The 22,041-nt window shown below is 41.4% G+C and overlaps 2 protein-coding genes across 2 annotated transcripts; both read left to right on the top strand.

Annotated features, from left to right (window-relative positions):
- The first annotated feature begins 289 nt into the window (after window positions 1-289).
- Window positions 290-12,920, top strand: trim66 (tripartite motif containing 66). Its single transcript, XM_071515835.1, has 15 exons — window positions 290-407; window positions 739-855; window positions 1,144-1,258; window positions 1,530-1,676; window positions 2,272-2,389; window positions 2,762-3,630; window positions 5,434-5,640; window positions 6,466-6,610; window positions 6,713-6,797; window positions 6,890-7,076; window positions 8,000-8,940; window positions 9,824-9,947; window positions 10,092-10,166; window positions 10,875-11,027; window positions 11,175-12,920. The coding sequence occupies exons 1-15, from the start codon at window positions 307-309 to the stop codon at window positions 11,409-11,411; spliced, it is 3,621 nt and encodes a 1,206-aa protein (XP_071371936.1). The 5' UTR covers window positions 290-306; the 3' UTR covers window positions 11,412-12,920.
- Window positions 12,921-17,572: 4,652 nt separating this feature from the next.
- On the top strand, window positions 17,573-21,786 carry rerglb (RERG/RAS-like b). The gene is made up of 5 exons (XM_071515846.1): window positions 17,573-17,624; window positions 18,848-18,904; window positions 19,667-19,740; window positions 20,261-20,409; window positions 21,501-21,786. Exons 1-5 carry the CDS (start codon window positions 17,573-17,575, stop codon window positions 21,784-21,786), a joined length of 618 nt encoding a protein of 205 aa, XP_071371947.1.
- Window positions 21,787-22,041: the final 255 nt, after the last annotated feature.

The raw sequence follows: 22,041 nt of genomic DNA, 5'->3' as shown, positions 1-22,041 counted from the left end.
TCCAAACAAAATATCTCAATTTACCAAAACACATTTAATTGAGTCCCCCAAACAGCTGCTTGCCTGATCATTTGATGACTTTAAATAAGTTTTGGTTTGGCAGACCGCACTGCATCAGTAGCAAGCTTTTGTTCTCACCAAATCTCTTTTTCTACTTTTGCTTTTGCTTGCCACACCGATATCACACCTTCAGCTGTGGGTGTGAATTTCTTGTTGATCGTCTTTCTGTGGTAATGCTCCATGCCCCATCCCCCCCCCACCTCCTTCTGTCTTTTAGGCCCAGGGTCATATCCTTGTTCGCTGCTCATGTGCCACTCTCACAGACAGGAGCCCTTGGAGCTGTTCTGTGAGTCATGTGACCTTCTGTGCTGTAGCAGCTGTCACCTGTCCTCCCACAAAAACCACAGGTCAGTCCTCAGACACGCAGCACAAGGACACTGCAGAGACGGGGCTAAGCGCAGGTTAAAAACTTCCTCTGAACAACAGCACTCTCTAAATGCCTTGTCAATTTTATCATCTGTATCTGCATACACTATCCTTGGCCTGCCTAATACTTATTAAGTATTCATGCGCTGTTGTTTTCTATGATGTTACAGTACAGTAGTTGCCTCTAAGGTCACCTGCATAATGTCTTGTCCCCGGGGAAACAAATTTAATTATGGTGTTCTTTATGCCCAAAGAATAAATTAGTGAACTTTTCTAACTAGCTCTGTGATCTTGTGCTTCTCTTCTGTTCAGGTTGGTGCAGATTGGGAAGGCCCTGCAGGACCAGCAGTGGTTGTTTGAGAGCCTGATGGTGCAGGTGGAAGAGAGGAGGTCTGCAGTGGAAAACACTGCCAAACAGATAGAGGACAGGTCAGATTAGAGTCCAGGACACACACACAATCATCAGCTGTATCCAAATCCTAAGCAACGTCTGGCACAAATGGACAAGAATTTGACAATGTGCAATAATGCAAGCTTGTACATAAATTCATATTGATGCTAGAGCATTTCTTCTCCCACCGCTCTATCATTACAAAATAACTTCCCCGCCATGCTGAAGGATCCAAATAAAATAAAACATCTGTACATCCAAAAACCTGTATTGGGATTTTTTCTGCCAGCAATCAGATTGTCATTTTCTCTCTCCTCTCCTCTTAGGCTTCATGGAGTCAAGATCATGCACAGGAAGGCTGAGAACCAGATTAAAATGGCAAAGATGATTATGATGAACGAGCTTAACAAACGAGCCAACCTATTAATAGAGCAACTGGAGGTAATTACTTTTTCTCTTTCTCTCCCTCTTATCGTTCAGCTGACCGCGAATCTACATGCAAAGAATCAGTACCCAACGTGATGTAATCAGCCCTGAAAGCAAGCGAAAGAGAGCCAATAATAATCTGTCAAAGCTGCTTAAGCCGGCATCTCAGGAACTACATCTGGCAAAAGAAAAACGAGCCATTGATTAGCCCCCTGAATCCATCCGTGACTTTCTGTGCCAGTAATTACCCGTAACCGTGTGCGTGTCTGTGTGTGTTTCTTTGCAGAAGATCTCGGAGGACTTCCAGCAGCGTCTGGAAGACCAGCTGCAGGGGGCGATAGAGACATGCGGCCAGCTGGACCATGTGCAGAAGTTCATCACCTGGGCAACGACCCACCATGGCAGGAGCCCGGTGCTCTTCAGCAGGGCGCTGGTAGGCTGAGAGGAAGGGTCCGCAGGAGGCCACTGACACTGTAACACTACACACAGCGCTGTGAAAAAGTATTCATCCCATGTCTGATTTTAATTTCAACTCAGGGAGTGTGAGAGAAAAAAAATGTTTGGTGCCATTCTCATTTGTTTTTTCTGTGCAAGGTAATCAAACATGTAATCTTCAGGTGTGACAAAGTGAACCCCCTCCCTAGTCACCTCAACCTAATTAAAGGGATAATTAAGGCCAGCTGTTTGAACAGTGGTTAACAATCAGGCCTCATTTGGGTTTTTGATTGGGAAAGTCTTTTCAGCTTTGCTCTAATGTTATACCGCCCTACAAAGGTAAACAGCAGTAACTTTTTTGTGTTTTACAAATGTCAAATGTCATGACTCAAGTTTAGATTTCATTTTAACAAAAATTAGACCCATAGTGCTACCAAACAATATATATATTATCCACTTCTGTACCAAGAATGCTTTTGTCAGGATAGGAGATGATGAAGATGAGGATAATTAAGGCAGCCTCTGTTCTTTCATATATAGTTCACATGTACATCACATATAACAGCCAAATAACTAATATATTCTTCTGTCAGATTTCACTCCAGATGCAGCAACTGCTTGAGTCATCGCTCCACTCAGACTCTTGGGTTCCTGTCAAGATCAAATTCAACTGGGATGCTAGCTACTGGACTAAACAGATTTCCTCTTTAGGTAAATTTAATGTTACCAAAGCAAGTTTATAATACAAGCTATAATTTAGAAATGTTGAATACATTAACTAAATTAATTGTTTAGTATGACTGGGATTAATGCATTTACTGATATTTTTTTTTAAATGTTTTTGAACATGATTTTTAGTGTTACAGATAATTTGTTTCCAATATCTGGAAGATTTGTTCCAAAATGAGATTACCATTATTATTACAAATTGTTTTACCTTTGATTTGTCCTTGGTTGACAAAATGATAACGCTTGATACAGACTGGATCCCCCAATATTTTAGAGATATAATAATGAACTTAAAACAATATTTGTTTTACCAAAATGGACATATGGCCAACATGTGCTTCTGTGTTTCTGCAGGCCAGCTGACTGTCGAGGGAGGAAACTGCCCCTATCCTCAGGGTTTGGCCTGCCCCAGTATCTTGCGGCCGCAGCCCATCACCTGCATGGCCCCGCCCTCTGTGTGCCACCGAGGACGAGAGCAGGGCTGCAGCTACCAGGTCTGCTGCGAGCCCCAGATGTGTTGCCTGCATGGCATTCCCTCTCAGCCAGATCTGCCCAGTCTGGACAAAAACCAACTGGAAGCTGCTCTTTACAGCTCCAGCTGTGTTCAGCCTACCCTTCTCTCTGCCTCTCTGCACCAGAGCCAGCAGCTGCAGAGGTGCTGGGACCCAGAGAGCCCCCCAGCCATGCAGCCTTCCCTGCAGTGTCCTCCCCCTTCATCACCTGCCCCAACCGTGGGGCCTGTCCAGCTCGGCTGCAGTCACGGATCAACATCCCAGCTACAACCTGCCTCACCCCAGCCCCAGTCCCAGCTGAAATCTCATCTCCATCACCAACACCAGAGGGAACACCTTCCTGAAAGCCAGACCCAGCCAAGTGCAGACCACAGCAGGCCAGGCCAGGGCCAACTCCAGGGTCAGTGTCAGGGAAAGCTGTCGGCCAGCACAGCTCTGCAGCAGCATCTTGGGCAGAGGGCTGTGGACAGAAACGTAATGACTGAGGAGAACTGGGAGGAGAGGCGGAGAGGGGAGCAGACCCACGGACAAGCAGCAACGGTTGAAGGCAGAGAGCTGCTGAGTGTTGAGCTGCAGCAGGAGAGGAGGGAGCAGAGTCCTGTCCAGCAGCAGCAGCAGCAGCTGCTTCTGGTTTCCCCAGCAGCAGAGCTGAGGAAAGAGCAGCAGGGGACCAGACCTCCTCTGGCACTCAGAGACTACAGGGATGTCAGGGTGAGAAAACCGGTTATCAGTCTCTGGTAACACATCTACTTAACAACTGCAACCTTTTTCTGCTCCACATTAACTTTATAAAGTCGTGTAGTTAAGGAATGGAGGTATCATTTGAACATTTTGCCTCCCATTTTGGTTTGTACCAGCAACTACTTTGAGATCAAATTGAGCTGGTAACACATCTACTTAACAACTGCACTTCAAATTTCCATTCCACACTTGGTCCTGCTCACTTGCTATGGGCTCAAAAGACCTCAACACAACTATTCACAACTCAAGACATGTTATACCAGTCAGTGCTACTTATACATCTCTCGAAAACCATAGTATGAGACCAGTTTCAGGGCAACCTCCTATAGAGCAACCACACAGACATTCATACACTCACTCAAACACACACACAAACCTCAGGTAATCCAGTAGGTAACAAAGCCTTCAAAAAATGCAGTAGTAACAAATGCCAAATAACCTAAATCAAAATCAGTAGGAAAATGTTCTGCTTATGCTGCATAATTGTATATTTGCAAAACACATAATGATAGGCAGGTAATTGAGTGTTGAATCCAACGCAGAAAGAAGTTTTTACTGTTTAATTATTAATCTATACACGGCAGATACTAAAGGAATGCCGACTGTTTATTTTTATGCCAGAATGATCAGTTACCACAGTTGACAGCTAGCCTGAAAACAGATGGTGCAACAGAAACCTGTTTCTTCCTTTATGAAGAAAGGGAGACGGGAAAACAAAGAGCTGCTCTGACAATTAAAGCTGAACTGCACATAATAATGCATCCTAAAATCCAGGACAGCGCTGTTTATCATTAGCACACTTGATGTCAGGGGTTTGAGCAGCCACATAATCACCTATCCAAAAACCCTCCAGATGCATGATTACAAACACAAAGACATATCGTTTTTACCTTTTCAAGTCACGGCATCTGAAAATGACAAAAACCACTTGGGTGCAGTCACATATGTACTTAACCTGTCATTAATGAGTCACTAAGGGAATAGTGGAAGCTGGCAGTTTGATTTCAGCTCTGGGTACCACTCTTAGATAAATCCCTACACCCCCATCCTTCCACAGAGAGAGAGGGATTATAGTCTATTTTCCTCCACAGTCAGAATCCTGCATACCTCTCCTTAGGGGCATGGATCAGGTAAGTGTTTTAATCGCATGATAATTATGAGCACATGCTCGGTGTCAGCTGGCCTAAATATATATGAAGGTGCACTAGAAAAAGAAGAGTGGAGAGAGGAGGAGATGTTAAAGAACCTGAAGTCAACTGATTTGTCAGCCCTGCTGCATATATTAGCCGGGGACACAGTTGAGGCTTTTGGGGAGCTTTTTGGAAAACTCACATTAGTTAAATTATAATATGAGAGAGGAAGGGAGAGAGAGGGGAGGTAATAAGTGATTTGCCAATCCTGCTTAATCAAAGGATCCCACTGCACCCCTGATGGTGAATTTACATATGATAATTGGTGTTGTAACCAATCCTTTCATTATCTGTAGAATAACAGTAATCTATGCAGTTGTGTGGGCCAACCTCCAGGTTTGGAGGGATTGAGTTGTTTTGAATTAGTCCCAGAATAGGCTTTGAGTGATGTTTTTTTCATTTAGTGGTTGCCTGGGTGTGTGTGTGTGTGTGCGTGTGTGTGAGACACTCAAGGTTGTTTCCATCGCACACATCCTGCTCCTTTCTCTCTGTTGTTAAGGCATGAATAGGTGCATCTGTGCATGTGATACGGCTTGGCGCTGTTGAAACCCTTCTCGGTTTTGTATGTTTGTGTTTCTGACAGAGATCCACTTCCCTGGAGACGTCTGTGACAGCCCACGAGAGTGGATCTGATATACAGAGCAGCAGGCTCAGCTCTAGCTCAGTGTGTGCGAGGAGGAAGAGACGCTCCCAGAGCATCCCAGCAGAACTGGCAGCTCCATCCAGCAGCCCCTATACTGAAAGGCCCACTGGGTGCGCCCACAGCCTAGGAGCAGCAGCTGCGGATCAGGTAACCCCGACATCAGAGTAGAATCACTCACAGGGAGCAACTGATGCTCTGCTGCCAAATAAAATTGAGGTGGTCACCGTTTAATGATTAAACCTGTGTTCTTTCTAAACATGTGTATACTGGCATGATATTGTCTACATGTCTTCTTTAAATTTGTAAAATAAATTGGAGAGCTTTCCAGTGGGGCCAGTTCCACACAAAGCTATTGTCTCCTGTTACACACAATTCCATGGAAAAATGTTACAAAATTATATTATTACTCTAAAATAGTTTTGGATCAGCATACCAGTTTTAAAATTCTTTGCATATGCACATTTTGGTTGAAGGATTACATGCTTCTCTATGGGTTGAGACAAACTCTGCGACCCTCGGGCTGATGAGACCCTTTTAAAACCCATTGGATGAACTCAAAAATGCATGGTGGTCAAGCTAGAAACAAGGCTGTTTTTAGTTCCTGAAAAGTTGGCTCTTTGGTGTCATGAGGTTTTCACCCGACAGCAGCGATAACTACAGCAGAGTGAGTCTGGTTCAGTATGTGCCCAAGCTCATATGGCAAAAGCTTTTCAGAGAGTAAAACTGATTTCTGAATACTGAGTGGATTTGAATGGCAGGTGTCTTTTTGGCTTTATACATGACAAACTCCACCCAGCTGCTGTCACTGTATTATGACTGATTCATACTAGCTTTTCCTTTAAGAGTATTAGGAGAAGTATTATATTTTGTGTATTTTTCTAATAAAGAAAACATATTTTTCATATATTTAAAATACATGCTCTCTTTTACTTAAAACAGTGTGTTTTTCCATTTTATTTGCTTTATTCTCAGTATGCCAGTGTGGATCCGAGGCAAAGGAGGGCTTCAGATGGGGTGATCCAGTGTGTTGCCAAGGAAACCTCGTCAGCCACGCCCCCTTCCAGAGGCCCATCCATCCTGCACCTGTCACCCTTATTGTCCTATAAGACAGAGCCAGGTGCTGGACAAACTACCTAACTATGCTATTGCTTCTTATATCTTCAAATAAATAAAATGCAATGGTTTGTGAATATATCTTCATAATCCTCCTCTTCATCAGATCATGCTTTCAGTTATGTGAGCGAAGAGATTGATTATGAGGCCAAAGAGCAATGCAGAATATCAAGAAAGGACCAGAATAGCAGGTATATTTACTATCAATTCAAACATCTTCCTATGCAGAAGTTGTGAAAATGAAATGCAACATTCATCATCTGTTCCCTCCTTCCCTCTAAAGCAAAAGGGAGGCTGAGAAGAATCCAGGAAGTCCCAAGGTTCCTGTGGTGTGCTTGGAGCGGCTCAAAGTCCTCGTGTCCCGACTCCCTCCACACGGCCGGCGGCAGAGTGACCCACTGCCCGCTTGCGGGATGGAGAGGAGCAAAGCTTTCCCCCAGCAGAGAGCCTGGGGCGATGAGATGCCTGAAGTAGGTCTCACCTCTCTTTTTATATGGTACAGGCAGTGTGATCCTAAAAAACATGTTTGCAGTAATATTAGTGATCAGTTGAAATCAGTGAAAATATCATAGCAGTCAACATTAATTTTGAAAATATAGGTGGTTAAGTAATCCTTGGATTACTGACAATTTTGTTTTAATGGTAGAAAGTCATTTTGATTATGATATAGTAGTCACATCGATAATGCTTAATCATTTTTGTAGACGATATAATCATTAAAATTACAGTCTGCCTATAAGAATAAATTATTTGTGTAACTTAATGTTTTGTACATTTTGGAGGCAAAATAATCTGAAAAGGAACAGAGAAAGTACTTTACCAATTTGTAGTAAATTTGCAGCAGATAAACTGTAAACTGGTTCTTTTTTTTGGAAGTAACTTTTGACATGACATCATATAAAATCACTCTGTCAAGTATGATGTATAACTTTGTAACTTGCCAATGTTGAGTCTCGCAAAGTAGGTTACACATTCTAATTCAGTGCTTTCATTAAAATATTCACCCCCAGGGTTTGATACCAAAAAATTATCTTTGTCACTAATTTGATATACTGTTGGGATGATAGCTAACTAGTGTATTTTTTTCATTTGAACAATTTATTAATAGATCTTAATATATTATATTATTATATTATTTAATAGATTTTAGACATCACTAGAGAGGCTAGTTAATATGCTGTTGAATTTTTTTGTATATTTCATTTAGTGGAAAACTATGATTAAAAAGCAGATGGGTAAGCTGGCTGTAACTGCTGGAATGATCTACTACTACTACTGTCTACTTTCTAGTACGGCATAGGCTGTATGTTTCTGTTCTGTTCTGTTCTGTTCTGTTCTGTTCTGATCTATTCTATGCTGTTCTGATCTATTCTGATCTGTTTTGTATATGTAGGGGATAGCTGGAGGCTCTGAGACCATGAGGACAACCCTCTCGTTCGTAACACCACCATACACAGAGCGACAAAGGCCCAGTCAGTCTGCCACACCTCCACCCATCAGTGAGTTCCACAACCGAGGGAGACTCCAATCTCATAAAGAGTTCACTCTGCCAGCTCCGCCCACCGACCCTAAATATGCTCTTCAGAGTTACTCTGCACTTGACCTGGACTCTGACTCTGATCCCAGGTCAGCCTCAGATATAGAAATTGTTTCTGAGGCTGATCCAGACTCTGACCCGCAGCTAGACTTGGATGCGTCACCAGAATCCGACCCACACCCCGAGTCTTCATCTGAAGCTGAACTTGAGTCTCTGGCTAAGGAGCAATCGGTGGCTGCCGGAGAGTTGGAGCCCTGTGGGGAGCTTGACATCGCGGGGGAGTCGGAGCCTAGTATCGAATATGAAGCAGACCCAGAGTCGGACGATGTAGGAGTGGGATCAGAGAACGGTGAAGAAGAGCTGGAAGCTGATGTGGAATCCGACGATGCTGAAGCAGAGTCAGACCTCCAGGCCGACTATGATCCTTGTTTTCCAGCGGAGACCGATTCTGACATTTTGTCCGATCAGCCCCCAGATTCTCAGGGCTCTGTGGAGTCCGAGCCAGATTTAGAATCGGAGCCCGATCTAACAACCGACGACCCGCAGCCACTTCGTTCGGACCAGGAAGAGGAGTCCCTTGTCGGTCCTGGTCAGAGGCCCCTTCTGATTGCTAACCCCGTCCCTCAGCGGGGGTGCGAGGGGGCGGAGGAGGTTCAGCCTGAGCAGGAAAATGCAGAGATGGAGAGTGAGGACTTCTGTGCTGTGTGTCTGATTGGAGGGGACCTGCTGTGCTGTGACCACTGTCCCAAAGTCTTCCACCTGTCCTGCCATATCCCGTCTCTACTAAGCTTCCCTACGTAAGCCACTCATACTGTAACGCTCACCTGAAAGACTTCATTGATAGATTTAAGAGTAACTAAACCCCAAACCCAAAGCCTGTAAAGCCTGACATCTATGGTAAAAAGAATGCTACTGAAATTGCCATCTGCTATTGGCTGATCTTTGGTGCCAGATGATGGTCAGCTTCTATAGAATACAACAAGTGGTGACATCACCTGGCACCAGAGGTGGGGACTCGAGTCTCATGACTTGGACACGAGCCAGACTCGAGCCACAATTTTAATTGCTTGAGACTTAACTTGATGCATGAAGAGAAAACTTGACTTGACTTGGATTTGTACTTTGATGACTTCAAAAGGTTTCTAAAGTCTTAAGAAAAGATCTTGTCTTTGTGTAAATTACTTGGATTGAAGGTGATGAGATTTATTCCACCAGATGACTGAATTTAAATTCTGTTTTCTGAATTTGTATGGATTGATTGAAGTTGAAACTGATTATAGAAATTAAACTCATGGTGCTCTTACCAAGTGTTTATCCTATTAAAACAATATTTATGACTATTCATTTATTCTGACTTGACATGGTGTTCTACATTTACACTAGAGACTTGACATTAATGACATGGAGTTGACTTGGTAATCTATATTTAGACTTGGGACTTGACTTGAGACTTGCGCCTCAAGACTTGAAACTGATTTGGGGCTCGAGCCACACCTGTGCCTGGCACCAAAGATCAGTCAATAGCAGATGGCAGTTTCAGTAGCATGCTTTTTACCATTAGATGTCAGTCTTTCCACAGTTTTGGGTTTGGAGTTTAGTTACTCTTTTATCCTCTCACCTATTATGAAACAGTTTATGTGGACCTGTTGTTGGTGACATGCTGTCTCTTACCCTGCTTAGCGGTGACTGGGTGTGCAGCCTGTGTAGAGACGTCGTGCAGCCAGAGGTCGAGTACGACTGTGAGAACGAGAGAACATCTGGGGAGCGCACATCAGCACACGGACTGTCTGCATGTGACCAGAGAGTGAGTTGCTTCACAAACCCATCAAAGCTATTGACATTGCAATAATGCTGGAGGTGTTCAACATTTTCAGTAAATGCATTCTTTTTTTCTTTCTGCATTTATAATCACTGACCTTTTCTTCCACGCTTTGTCCACTCTTTCTAGAAATGTGAGCGGCTGACTCTTTTGATCTTCAGTAACATCCTAAGTGCTCCCTTCCACGAGCCTGTCAGTCCGCTGGTGAGTGAACAGCCTTTTCTTACTGTCCAGTTAGAAGCCAGCTCCACTCTACAGTCTCATCTATTTTTCATTATATTTAAAGGAACACACCGGCATCATGAAGAGTTTCCCCCATCTTTGTCTTGCTGCTTTCATAAACACATGCTGTTTACGGTTTTATTTCCCAATGATTTGGTATTGAGTTATGCTTACCTCGCAGCTCCCATTGACTCTAGTGCAAAAGTCCAAAATTGCAGCTGAAGTGCATCTAAGATACTGTCAAGACGCTTCAGTTTGTGTGTGTGTTGCTGTCCCATCATTGCAAAGTTTCAGCCATCTACAATGCTTACAAGGAAGCTTTTAGCATGGCGAGGAACTGGGATTGGTGGATTTGGAATGAGCTTCTGCTAGCACCCATCACCAAGGCAGAAATCACCAAAATGGCCTAATCAATATGTTTTGAGTGTTGCATAGGCAGGTTTGATTTCTATGCCTGATATCCAAGCAAGTAGACTACGCATAGGTGGTTGTCAAATGTTAGCTAACTCAATCTCTGGAACATATGTTAGATGCATTTTGGAGGCAGTGGGAGCTATGAGCTAAGTAAACTGGAATGAGTTGTAAGAAACTGAATTTGGTGGGGTAAATAGAAAATCATTGCAAGCCACTGGGGATGGGAATAAAGCTTGACGGTCATATATTTTAAACTGATACTGCTTTTGCATGCAGGCTCGACATTACTACCAGATCATCAAGAGGCCCATGGACCTGTCGGTGATCCGGGCCAAACTCAACAAGAGGAGCACGCGTCATTATTACTCACCTGACGAGTTCGTGGCTGATGTCTATCTTATGTTCGGGAATTGTGCAAAGTTCAACTACGTAAGTGAGAAATTGATATCCCGTGTGTGTATTTTCTATAATTTGGCTTATAATTATAGTTAATTCTAATTATGTATATAATTTTACTGATTGAGTTGATCTGTTTAATAGCGCTGATCTGTGTGATGCCTCTCTCTCTGACTGCAGCCTGACTCGGAGGTGGCCCAGGCAGGCCGCAGCCTGGAGGCTTTCTTCAGCTCCAAGCTGAAAGAAGTGTTTCCTGACAGAGTTTTCCCCGTGGCTGAGGCCGACTCTGACAGCGATGAGTATGATGAAGCCTACAGGGCCACTGAGGGCGGTTTCCCCTGGCCAGAGAGGAGGGAGCAGTGCCACAGGAAGAGGAAGAGGAGACACTCTCTCAACTCCAGGAGACATCACTTCTAACTCGGGGTGAATGGAGCAGAACCATGAAGATATGAAGATATGAATAAGCTGTATTTGTGTTTGATTCCACTCTTTTGTTGCCCAGCCTGTAGCGCTATAACGGTATGTCCAAACTGCAATCAGAAAGTAGCGTAGTACTGTGGTTTGCAATAGTATTGCAATAATATTGCGCTGAACATAATGAAACAGTGCCCCCTTATTTGGAAAATGCCTAATGAACTGTGCCACCCATTTTCTATGTAAGAGCATCTGATAACTGACAAAGGAGCAACTCCCTGCAGATTTGGAAAAGGAGCTTCAACAGATTAGAGAGGAGCAGACAGAGGGAAAACAGATAACAACACAACTTTAGGTTACATACTTTTGTAACCACATCAATTTGGAAAAAAGACAAGAATAAACAAGAATTTAGAGTTTCTTGGGTTGCATGTTCAGCTCCATGACATGCCTATTACCATACAAGTGAGGTGATGCTGTAATTTGTACAGTCTTACCAGCCTTTCGTATTTTGGCAGTTGACGATTTGCACCAGATGCACATGAAATTACTTGCTGTAGTTTACCTACAGATCTCCTAAAATCATATATCTGAAATGATATGCTATACATAAAGTTATGTAGTTGGATATTTGTTTAGAAAACTTGCTATGCGCCTTTATTAAGTGGATTTCTGGACTTTATTTTTAGGTTAACATAAACCATTAAAGCCCTGATTATATACAGCACTTTGAAAATGTGATATTGGTAAATATTTACCATCTTGGTAAATGTTTGGCATATTTCTATATGTGAAACTATATAGAACTTTATTTTATTATATTTGTCTTTTTCATTTTAGTAACAAAACGATTGCAGGCAATTGTCATAGGTTGAATTATTTGATATAATTATATTGGTCTGTTTCTCAGTACATTTCTAGAAAAGCTACAGTGAATCCAGTTTGATATGAGTATGAGAGACAGAGGGCGCTGTAGCCACAGTACTGTGTCCAGAGCTGAACAGGACATCTTGAATTTGTTGTTTGTTTCATATCAGTGGATCTAGATGTCTTTGATCAAACAAAAATAATATTACTCACTGTATTTTAGTCAATGGTAATTTTAATTTTACACTTAATCATGAGCTAGGTTTGCATATACTGGTATGTATCATTTTTATTTCACCAGTGTTTAGGCAAAATGTTTCCCTATTATCTAAATATCTCAGGCTTAATATGAGTGTAAGATATTGATATTATTGATACTTAAAACAGGTCTTTGCTATTTGTAGAGCTACATAGTAGAGAAAAATATCAATCATTTTATATTCCCTGCAGCTGTAGCCTTCCAGTTTTTAAATATACTTTGAATTGCTTTCTGCAACCTACGATAGATTTTGCTAAACTTTTAGAGTAATTACTGCACAAATTATTGTCTTTGCACTCTTTGATCAATGTCAAGAGTAGTAATAAATGTAATGTTTTTCCCTTTGCAGTAAATAGATGTAATGTTATTTCCTATTGTATGAGGGAAGAATAATATTTCTGATTTATGTATAGTTACTGTAACTCAACAGTCTGGTTCCTTGTTTTTTTTTTCCTTTTTTACTGTAACAGCCATAAATCTCTCTTATATACTGATATCAATAAAAATCCATTTAAGAGAAAATATTATTTTCCAAGTCCCTTTGTTCCTCATCTCATTTTACTGGAGACTGAGGCCATTCCATATGGAAATGATAAAGTGTGTTTTATGTCACCACAGACTTGTCATTTACAGTACCACTGTGTACTGTCAAGGCTCATCTATGTGATCATCGTTTACAAAGTATTTCTGCCGTCTCTGGAGTTGGATGCATGGTTTTGACAGAAGGGGATTGTGATTTGTCTCAGTCAATTGCCAGCAGCCTCCTGCTTTCTGCCATGTGGATGGGACTGCATGCAAAGCTGCAACCAAAGACTGTAAAAAAAAAAAAGGTTGCAGCGAGGCCTAAGCATGTAACTGCAGGATCTGTTATTATGGAACACTGTTTGTTTGTTTGTTTGTTTGTTTTTCTTTCTTTCTTTCTTTCTTTCTTTCTTTCTTTCTTATTATGGAGGCTTCTTCCCTAGCTACACTGGCAGGCATGATATAAATCTTGTGAAAGGCTATATTGGCATGTTACTCCACATTTTCATTCACGTTTATTTACATCGGGAGACATTAAATGACTGTACAGTAGATAGCACATCCTCAGCCCTAATATCACGATAAAATGTTATATGTTTTCCTGGAGGTCATTTCCTTTTAATGCATTTGAAAAAAAGCTGTCTTTGGTTCTTTCGCTTTGGATGTAATTTTCCATTACAACTAATTCAGTTGTAATGAATGAGTTGACATGCTTTTGGGGGCAGTGAATAATGCATAAATTTTGGCTCCCTTTGAAAATATCTTGCAAGCTCCAACCACTTTTCTAACTCTATTATCCCTGTTCTGATTAAACTCTCAGGCTGATGTTCAAAATATTCCACGCTGAAATCCCTCTCTGAGGCTCAGGAATAACAGATCCAGCATGTTTGTGTTGGATGCTGTAACACGAGGAGTGAAGAAACAGAGGTTGTGTTTGTGAGCTGAAGCTGCAGGCTCTGCTGGAGCTTAATGGAAGGAGGAGAAAGAGGATGAGTCGTCCAGGTGTCTGTCTTTACTGTGCACTCTGTCTTTATTGTCCAGCCAGGAACAACTGTCCAAAACAGGGAATGAATTGCATGGATAATAAATAAACAACAATATCAATATCACTGCAGCTTTCCTACTAGAATACGTTTATTGGTCATTATATTTAGAGTGCCTGATCTTTCTGGTGTCTTTCATGTCAAAGCATTGTGATGATCCTGTGGAAAACTTTCATGTATAGCAGTCTAGTTTCCTTGCATGGAGATGCAATCGAGGCAAATGAATAACATTCATTTTAAGAGGCTTTTGAAGACTTAAGCAGATATAAGCCATAAAGCAGCATGACAGGGGCGATCCAACCATAGTAGAAAAAGAGAACATGCCAACTTTATGTCAGCAGCGTCATAATCTGAAAAATACACTTGAATCAATCAATGAAAAGTTCTGGAGAGCTGTATGATGATGTTTTACAGCTGCATGATCAGTTCATACAATTTATGTGGGACTTGAGTTGTTTACCTAGCGCAAACACAGATAATGCTAATAAAAACTGCAAGCTAAATTTAGTTGGAACAAAGCACAGACTGAGTGTTCAGCACTGGCGCTCGCCGCTTGTGAAACCACTGTGATGTATTTCTGGAAACAATAGCGAGTTGAATCAGCTCACATTTCAAGTCTGTGACATCACTTTAATAAGACACAGGAGATGCCATTTTTAGTCTCACTTTTAAAACTTAGTGTTATATACTATTAAAGGGATAGTTCAGGTTTTTAGGAAACCTATCTGACTTATCACAAGCTGGGTGTCCAATCAGTTCATCCCAAAAGCACCTGATCCAGTGATTTGTTTTTTTGAAATAGTGTGAGCAGATAGCATACATTTATTTGCAATGCTAATGAAGTCAAAAATCATGTCACTGAAAAACCACGTCTTCCATATGCATAACACTCATATTTGTTTGCCTGGTCCGACTTTCCTGATGGAAACTGAAAAAATCCCAATGAGTTTTTCCTCGACAACCTCTGTTTACAACAACAAACACAACATTATTTAGTTATTTTGCTCTACTGTAGACTTATGCCGGTTTCAAGTTAGTGCTCAAAAAGAACCTGGAAGTGATTGATGTAAAGTTGTGTACATTGTGATTATGTGATTATGTGATTATCACATATTAACAGACTAAATACTGACTGCAACTTGTTGAGGATAGGTTTTACTGTAATGGATGTGTTGTAGGATTGAGCTACAGCAGTTTTTCATTAAGTATAAACATGCTATAAGCGCAGGTAACAGCAGGTAAAGGGCATGTGCACAACATAACACGCTGACATGCAGATTAAGTTGTTTTTCTTACGTCTGAATCCGCCTAAAGGGAAATTTAGGTCAGTCAGAGTTTAAACAGAACTTCAAATAAATCAGATCACACTTTGGTCTCGGAGAATTCCCTCAGAAGGCTTACGTGTGTGATGATGAGGCAGATTGTCTGGGGATTGAAGAGAGAGAGAGATGAAGCTCCCAGGAGACTCTGCTCTCCTCAGGACAGACATGATGTCATAACGCTGCCTGGCCCTGAGGCATCCCAACCTCTCCTCACCCAGGAGAGGCTGCTGGCTCCTGTCTCACATCACACACAGGGAAATGTGGAGGCTGGATCTTCGAGGACTAGAAGAGCAATATGTTCAGTTTCAACACATATAAAAAAATTATTTTGATTATGGCTCAACTTTAAGGGGAAGAGTTCATAAGCGTTCTAAATGGCTCAAAATTCCTGTTTTTGATTTAGTCATACAATAAAAGTAGGGTTGTATCTTAATAGGTAAATTGATTTCTGGAAAACTATAACTTTCAAGAAGAATGCCTTGTCAGTTAGTGGTAAGTCCTTTATGTGGTCTATTGAAATTATATTGTTAAAGTGAAATTACAAGCCCTCCTCAATGCAGATGCCGTCCAAGTTGCAGTTTGATATCAGTTCATAACCGACATTGTGATATGTTGAAATTATGAATAAATGTTTTTTATTTTAAGGACTACGGTGAAAGATTTACATGTCTTTATCTTGAATATTGATCATTACACAGTTTATTGCGTGTGTGTTCTTTTTTAAATTCTTGTGCGACACCCATTGATTGTTTTTTTTGTTTTTTTTTGTACCCAATACATGGAGTAATCAGTCAAAGGTGTTATTTGTACATTGTTTTGGTCAGGGGGCATCTTACTATATTCTTGAATAAGGTTTGTGACCTTTCAGTCAACAGACCTGGAATGAAACATAACAGGATAATAACGAGACACTTCTGTGACCTTTGCTGAACAATGGAAAGGGTAGACAGAAAAGGACGAGAGAAACTGAACGTGTGGAGAGGGAAAAATGAAAACTGACCAGTGAAGCAGTCCATGAAACTGAGGCTTGGATTCTTTTTGCACTGCGGGGGGAAAGAGGGAAAGTTGAATTCTGTGCCTCGCCTTCAAACGTACTTAACCCTGCAGTCAAACCATGCCTTCCACTTTCAACATATGTTGGCATTTAATACTGTGTACTTGAGATTTTACCCTAGCCATGACAGTTGAAACATATCTGTGGTATTATCCACCTCCAGGCGCTCTAAACTCCTATCCAGCTCTACATTACTGCAAAGTCCCAGCAGCTTTAAGTGATATTTCACTTTTGGAGAACCCTCACATTTAGTGCTCATACCTTTTTAGAGATTCATGTATGATCAACTATTAAAACTGGCTGCTCTGGAGACCCATAACTAGCTCCACTTTCTAAATTTTGACTTGAAAGCCTTGTCCTAAAATCATATTATATCACATTTACAAACGAGGAAAACCCATTCTCTGTAACCCAGAGGCGAATCAGGATTTGATTTAATGTGGTATTATTAAAATCTGACTCATGAGAATAAGGAAAACCTGACCCAAGTAAATTATTTAAATGTGTATCCTAGAACCAAGCGGTAATTTTGCCGATGGAGACAGCAGATCCTCTAATGTTGGAGGTTGGCTGCTCTTGAACATCTATGGAAGTGTGTGTGCTGAAAAACTTTTCTACCCAAGAGTTGTTTTAACTGTGTTCCCTTGTGGCACATTGTGTATCTACAGCATTTTCTACCTAGCCAACATAATTGCATTTGGTAATCGACTGTACATCATGGGTAAATATGTTTTCTCTCTTTCATAGTAATGAAAAACCATTAGTGAAAGAAAACTTTAACGCTTGTTGGCTGTCATAAATCCAAAAACACAAGCCTGTCTTGTGTTGGTTGACCTTTTTGCAACCTTACTTGGAAATCTTCTTATTGGCTGAGAGGGAGCAGAGACGTTGTGTATGTTTTCATTTTTCACAGGGGGATATGTAGTGGTGAAGCAGCTCTTACAAACACTTGACTGTGCGGTTCATAAAGTGGTATAGGGTGAAAGAGAGAGAGAGAGTGAGAGGGAGAGAGAGAGAGAGAGAGAGAGAGAGAGGCTAGATAGCTGGGATCATAGCTCCAAGTAGTGCTTTTAACAGTTCCCTTCCAACCCTCCGTCATGAATGACATCAAGTTGGCTCTGCTGGGCAGCGAAGGAGCTGGAAAATCAGGTGAGTAAAACAGACGCTGACAGCTGACTGTGTTTTTAGCATAAAAATTCAGATGATATTGTTTCGCTGATCTTTCAGTGTTGTCTGTAAATTCTATTTGGTAGAGAATATATTCATATATATAGAGAATATGAAAGGAAGAAAAGACACCATTGTCTCTTCTGTCTCTCTGGTGTATTCTGCCACTATATAAGATAAAGATAAGATTGCCCTTTATTGATCCCCTAGGTGAAATTTGGGTGTCACAGCTGCAATTGGCAGAACAATGTACTGTGCATTGTCAGAACAAAGTACAGGAAAGGTAATAAGGTAATATAAATAGTACAGGAAAGATATATGGCAATATAAATAATATAAAACTATAAAACTATATTGAGATAAAAATGTAAAACTATTAACAGTGTCTCAAGTGTCTAAAGTGATTTGAGCATTATGTCCTGTGTAATAAATAACTCCTATGTAAGACTGAGTCCAAGGATATATTCAAGGTCTACATAATATCCATGTGTGTCTGATATACTGCACATTACAACACAAACACATTTAATGTAACCTCTGAGTTTAACTTAAACCGAGAAAGCGATCCTAACTGCAGAGCATAATGTTGATGGAATAATATAGTTCCCAGTCTCCACACTTGTGAGATGAGGTATTGTGTTTCCTATGAAACAAGGAATTTTTGAAAGCAATGTTTTCCCCTGAAGCTAACTGGAGGCTTTTCAACAAATCTACCTTTTGGCCGGGGGGGGGAATTAGATGGCATTTGAGTGAATAATGCTTTTCCACACATAAGGAACAGCAGAGGAAAAAAGGCAGTAGCTATAAAAAGGCAGTAGCTATACAGAAGATTACATGACTCAGCACAACTGCTTAGTCTGCCAAGTGTAAGTGGGAAATGGACAGGAACGCGGCTATGTATTTTAACTGCTGAAGGTCACTAGTGGGGGCAAAAAAACCAATCGGTGTCCAGAAAGCAGTTTTTTTATGTGTGCATGGAAACTCAAGCCTTGACTTTTTAAGATTGTCATGCAACACAGTTTCAAAACTATGGCAGACTATCCCGAGTTCAAGATAAGGACACATATACAACAATATATTTCACCAAGTCTCCAGGTAATGCAAATTTTCTGAGCTCCAGTGTTGTATTATACAGTGATTTTCTGAACATTTCCTGCATGTTCCTCCAATCTTGACTCTTTCTCTCTCTTTTTCTTTCTCCCTAGCTGTTCTGGTGAGATTCCTGACAAAACGTTTTATTGGAGAGTATGCTTCCAATGCCAGTATGTAAATAGACTCCTTACATGTTTTTATAGTAAGATATACCATATATTGCTCTCAGGGCACGAGCCGGTCGCTGTTTCCACACTGTTTCCACACTGTTTCCACACTGTTTCCACACTGTTTCCACACTGTTTCTGCTGGCCACACACCAATTATATCAAATCATGGAGCCTAAGATTTTATTTATACAGACACATGAGAGTTTGACATCCACTGAGGTGCATGCTGAGTAAGATCCATCACTGGGATCCGCTCATCACGACATAAAGTACAGTACTCTGGAGGGATTTAGCGACTCCATATGACCTCCTGGAAAATTCAAACGGTTTTTCACTTTTTAACATATGGCTTAAAAAGAATGACACGCACATCTCACAAATTGGTATATGAAATCATATTTTGCTTCAGCCATTGTTTATCTTGCAGGCTGGATGACGGCTGCTTGTAATGTTACAGTTTACAGAGTGGGTATACAGTTTCAGACCTCGCCACTCCTGCCTAATTCCCTTAAATGAATTAGCTCGTTTGCCCCATCTGAGCAATCATGCACTAGATTTTTTGAAGCTTACGGTAATCATTGTTCCATAGGTCAACTGAACTGGCACCACACTGGGTTCATTACCTCTCAATGAGAAAAGTATGAGCGTTGTCATTTACTGTACCAAACTCTCCACTTCTATTAGTGTTCATGGGATGTGATTTGATTCATAACATCTGTTACTTTTTATAATACACATCTTTTTGAACTTACTTTGTTGCAGATTCCTTATACCATAAAAGGCTGTCCATCGATGGAAGACAGTTAAACTTAGAGGTGTTTGATCCATGTTCACAGGTAGATCTGGGTAATATGTTCATTTCCATTTGGTTAATGGCTTGCATTCATTGCCTACTGTACCACAAAGTGTAGCATACCAAATGTATATTTTGGTCTTAAGGTATTTGTTATGTAGGTCAGCACACACTCAGCGTTTGAAGGTTGATATACTGTTCAGGTTACGACAGCAGAATATGTTCAGTGTTTACAGTGAGTGCATATGGCTCCACCAGCAAAGTTTTTACTTTTATTGACTGCAAAACCCTGAAGGCTCAGATAACAGGATTTTCCCTATCCATGACCTTGTTGCATACTCCTTTACTGCATACTTTTTAACTAAAATTAGAAGTTGGGGTTCTGTATGGTTTCCTGGCAAATGGCTCAACATGGGTCGTAGTGGCCTTAAAATGATTCTCATCACTTGTTTTCACAGTGTTCTGCAATGGGGCACAGCTGATGTATCCTATGTTAACAACTTTCCATTAGTTTCTATAGTTGAGTCAGATGTTTGAGGATGTTTCGTGTTTGACTGTGTCAGAGTGGAAGCAGCAGATGTATCCTGGAGGAACCCGTCGACTGGGCAGATGGATTTGTGGTGGTGTACGACATCAGTGACCGAATGTCTTTCCTCAATGCCAAAAGCATCCTCCGTCAGATCAAAGAGGCCCGTGAGGAGAGCTGCAAGGGGTGAGTGACTGTAGCCCACTGGGAATGAGGCCGAGCTGAGGGATTTACTTTGATGAACTAATGAGTCCCATTCCTGAGATGGATGTTTAGGCCTATCAGGGTGAGGATCAGTGTGGCATGCTGCAGTTTAAGCAGTAGATTTCAGCATGCCCTATTACGATGGGCAAGAGTAGAATGACAGCAGAACATCACAGTGTAGAAAAATGGAGCCAACTCCTCTCGGACCCAAGAGCCAGTTGGTCGGCTATCTGTCTGTAATGGAAATTGTGATTTTTGGCTTCTTGATGAACGTATCTTCGAGGATTTGAACCACAACGCTTGTCCAAGTTAATTATGTGGGTAAATTAATTCATATGCTCAACTAAATTAATCCCAGAACGGTTTATATCCAATTTTCTCATTGATGTTAATTGAAATGGGATAAAACATTGAGAGAGCTGGGTAATTTTAGTGGAGATTTTACAATGAGAGCTTTTTGTGGCTGTATGGAGGAGAAGTGAAAACTGTACCACACATGGTCCTTTTGAAGTTTCCTGTATCATGCCCCCGCCCCCCCCTTCCCCGACACACTGTGACAGAGATATGAAGCAGACACCACCTCACATGGTGTACCAGTGGGCCGCTGTTAGACTGTGGGACTTCACTGCACTACATCAACTCTCCTTTCTCCCCTGAAACCATTTCATGACTTACTTGAGTTCTTCCCCCTTGTGCTGACCGACAATAAACATTTCACAGTATAGCTTACACATTTTGCCAGTCTAAATAGTCTTGATTAGAGAAGCACACATATACAGTGTATACAATAATAAACAAGTGAATCATACTGTGCTGATTTAAAATCAAATCAAGTGAACAGTTCATGTGTATAAATATGGCAGCTTCCTGGATTGACGCTATTCAGGTGTTCTGGATTGTGCTACAGTGTGAAAAGCACCCAGTGTTTCTGAACTGGTAAGATCTGATGTTGATATTTGGTCACTTTGAACTGGGGAATGGGTAATGTTGTGAGTCCAGTGGCACCTTTGACACCTGGTCCATTGGGGGAGGCTGCTGTCTGTGTGACCCTGCTGCACTTTGTGATCTGACAGACTGGCGGACATTCCGATCTTCGTGGTGGGGAACAAGCAGGACCTGTGCCACGCTCGGCAGGTATGTGAGGAGGAGGGGCGATCCTTGGCCCAGGAGAACCGCTGCCACTTCCAGGAGGTGTCTGCAGCAGAGGACTACCTGGAGATATCCAACCTCTTCACGAAGCTCATTCGGCATGTGATGGAGAACCTGAAGTACCGCGCAGACCGCAGACGATACAGCGGCTCCAAGTCCATGGCCAAGCTCATCAATAATGTCTTCGGCAAGAGGCGGAAGTCTGTCTGAGGAGGAAATTGGTGGTTACTTCAGTTAAGGATGTGTTGGAAGATCATTTTAGTCAGACTGCTCCAGCCATTTTTGTATTGGTAAACACATTTTTGGACATGTACTTTTGAGCTTTTCAAAGTACTGAGTGCAAATTCATTAAAATTGAATTGTTTTTACAGCTATTATGATAATGTGTCAATACTCAACCAATGATCCCCGTCCCCCTAAATGTTCTGAATGTTCTTTTAATCCAAATAATGAAATAATGAATGA

The sequence above is a fragment of the Centroberyx affinis genome, unplaced genomic scaffold, assembly GCF_046629955.1.
Source record: "Centroberyx affinis isolate AG114_WGS23_722 - 3 ecotype Tasmania unplaced genomic scaffold, CSIRO-AGI_Caff_v1 ptg000369l_1, whole genome shotgun sequence".
Lineage (NCBI taxonomy): Eukaryota > Metazoa > Chordata > Actinopteri > Beryciformes > Berycidae > Centroberyx > Centroberyx affinis.
The sequence above is the reverse complement of the archived record's forward strand: the minus strand, read 5'-3'. Positions and strand labels throughout refer to the sequence as shown.